Source organism: Octopus bimaculoides, chromosome 1 (assembly GCF_001194135.2).
Source record: "Octopus bimaculoides isolate UCB-OBI-ISO-001 chromosome 1, ASM119413v2, whole genome shotgun sequence".
NCBI lineage: Eukaryota > Metazoa > Mollusca > Cephalopoda > Octopoda > Octopodidae > Octopus > Octopus bimaculoides.
In genome coordinates this window covers 53626779-53629845 of record NC_068981.1, presented here as the reverse complement: position 1 = coordinate 53629845, position 3067 = coordinate 53626779, and the positions used below count along the sequence as shown (strand labels likewise).

The 3067-nt window shown below is 35.4% G+C and overlaps 1 protein-coding gene across 2 annotated transcripts in view; it reads left to right on the top strand.

Moving 5' to 3' along the window:
- Window positions 1–705, top strand: part of LOC106875219 (39S ribosomal protein L18, mitochondrial) — a 38065-nt gene extending 37360 nt beyond the window's left edge. For both annotated transcript variants that reach the window (XM_014923269.2, XM_014923268.2), the window contains one exon: window positions 498–705. In XM_014923269.2, coding sequence (XP_014778755.1) covers window positions 498–644 — 147 coding nt within the window. In that variant the 3' untranslated portion in view covers window positions 645–705. The remainder of the gene's footprint in view (window positions 1–497) is intronic.
- The last annotated feature ends 2362 nt before the right edge of the window (window positions 706–3067 follow it).

Here is a 3067-nt window from a genome sequence, read left to right as displayed (position 1 = left end):
ACAGACTCTTTTTTAGTTTCTATCTACCAAATCCACCCACAAGGCTTTGGTCATCCCAGGGTTGTAATTGAAGGCACTTAATCAAGGTGCTATGCAGTGGAACTCAGCCTGAAACCATGTGGTTGGGAAGCAAACTTCTTACCATACAGCCACATCTTTATTTATAAAAATATATATACACACACACACTCTCTCTCTCTCTCTTTCTCTCTCTCTCTCTCTCTCTCTCTCTCTTCCTCCCCCTCTTTCTTTCTTTCTTTTTTCCTTTTCTTTTCTATCTTACTCTTTCTTTTCGGAAGGTGATATTTTTTACATTTTCAACCTCCTTATAGTTTGTGTGTAATTAAAAAAAGAACATGCATAAATCACAAATGTATAAAAATGAATGTATTTTCTGATGGAAATTTTTGTCTGAATTGTCTCAGTTTGTAAAACTTTACATCTTGATGACTCAGTGAGTCAAGCACCAGATTAAAATGTATTGTTTTCTTCTTCAGCTTCAAGCCTTTTTAACAGCAGTACAACAAAATAACCTGATACTTAAAGAACCTACTGAGAAAATCTTCCCTATAATTCCTGGCATTGACTATGGTAGCTACCATCGTATTGCAGATAATAAATGGAGTGATGATATCCAACATTAATCTATTATTTTTATTAAATTATTGTGATTAAGTCATTTAATAAAATTGCTTTTTATTAAAATTTTCTTTGATATTTTTCATTATATTTATATTATTTACAACAACATTTTAAAATCTAATAAGCATTTATGAGTTTTGTCCTGAAAGTAATGTGAAAATGGATATAATTATTAACTGACACAGGTCATTCCAGTTGCACATGTGTATGTCTTTTGGCATCATTTTCTCTTTTTCTCCTTTCTCTCTTTTCCAACTGGGGTTAACCTTCTATCTCTTCTACTGTAAGACACCTTTAGAATTCAAACCAGCCTTATCCAACCAAAATGTTCTACCTGTTTTATGTTCAGACTGGTCAGATCTAGCTTCTCACACCTACTCTACAATGTCATTCTAAAAATAAATAATTACATCATCAAAATTTAGCTACAAGATAATGCATGATTAATTCAAAACAATATTAAGAAATAACCATTACATTTGACAGAATAATGTGAATGCTAAATAGTTAATCTCTCATCACCTTGCTCAAAGCCATCACCATCAGTATTATTACCCTCCCAGTTGCTTAGTTGAGGGTGTCTTGCAAGTTACTTGATGACCTCACTGGTGCTACGTAAAATGAACCTAGTACACTATGTAAAGTGGTGGGCACCGCCCATAGAAACCATGTCAAAGCAGACAGTGGAGCAAGGTGCAGACCTCTGGTCAGGCAGCTCCTGTTGAACCAACCTATGTCAGCATAAAAAATGGATCTTACATAGTAATGATGATGTGGAATGGTGGAGTAACTCTTCTTCCTGTTTTTCAGGTGTGCTATTGTACCCCCTTCTTCACACTTACTTTCTCCTCATCTCTGTTATCAAGTCATTGTTTCTGAATATTGTCTTTCATTGAACTAAACTGGTACAAGTCAGAGCATACCAGATCAGGAGGTTATATGGTGGATGAAGGACTACTGACCAACCCAGTTTGCCAATTGTCTGATTTGGTACTGAAGATGTTTGTGGTCATACATTGACAAAGTGAATGTGGATTTGTTTCCAGATTCTTGTTTGGTTTCTCCCTCCTAATGATTTCTCTAAACATTTTGAGTGTTTCAACATACTACTTGCTTTTCATAATTCAACCACATTCCAGAGAATGAAGGAGAATGACACCTTTGTTATCCCAATAAACAGTCACCGTGTGTGTGTGACTGTTTGTGTCCCCTTGGTTTGATATCAGAAGGTATTTGTAAATGAGTATTGCCATCATACTAATTGGGTCATTTCCAGTTTTCTGTGGAAATGTAACTGGCAAGGGGCAAAAAATTACTTTGCTTGAAAACCGGTAAGGGTTGGTGATAAGAAGGGCATGTGGCTGTATGAAATCTGTCTTGTTGAATTCTGTTTGACCTATGCAAGTATGAAACTGGATATTGACACAATGACAGAGAAAAAAAGTGAAAATGTGGTGAGGTGGATTGCATAGCAGAAATTTACAAAGATAATTGAGCTTGTATAACAATGTAGAAGATTACCAGAATGACTGAGGGGATCTCTAGATTTAACTGTACTAACTTGATGTGTATCAAGACTGTAAAATATCATTTCAGATGTTTACCCTACATTATGACTTCTAACCCAGCATGATAATATGTTTTCACTTACAGTTGCCCCTATTGACCAGCTGCCTAAGCTTTTGAAGTTGTGGAGATAAAGGTTATTTCTTTCTTCCATGGCTCATTTGAATGAAATGTGAACATGCCACTAACAACACACACTTAACATGCATAACACATATTACTGGATGATAATTACCACTTCTGAATTCATCTGTCCTTTGTTTTTCATCCTGCAGGGTATCCAAAATCAGTATTTTTACCAAGCAAGTTTGGTGGGGTTACCAGTTTAGTTGCTACTGACCAGATTGTGCAGCAGGTTGCATGTTACCTCTAATGCTGAGAAGCAATCTGACATACATAAACACATATACACAAATAACCATATCTCAAGTAAATTTCCACTCAGGCTCTAACTTAAAACTGGCAGGCATGAATAGGGTGTGGTTTGATGGAAATTTGGCTATTGCCATGCAGACTTCCTAACTGGCTTACATCCTGTGAATGATATTAGTAGAATATTTTGTTTATAGTAATAATTAGGCACTCATCTTATTGAAGATAATAGAGGCAGGGTGCTTTAACCTTTTAGCACTCAAATTATTCTGTCAAAAGTAACATTTTTGACATTGTTTTGAATTAATCATACATTATCTTGTAGCTTTGAGATTTTGATGAGGTAACTGTTAATTTTTAGAATGATATTGTAAGATTGGTGTAAGGGCCAGATATGACCAGTTGAACATAAAACAGGTGGAATATTTTGGCTGGCTATGGTTGGTTTAAAGGGTTAAGGCAATCTTAATAATTTAGGCCCACCATA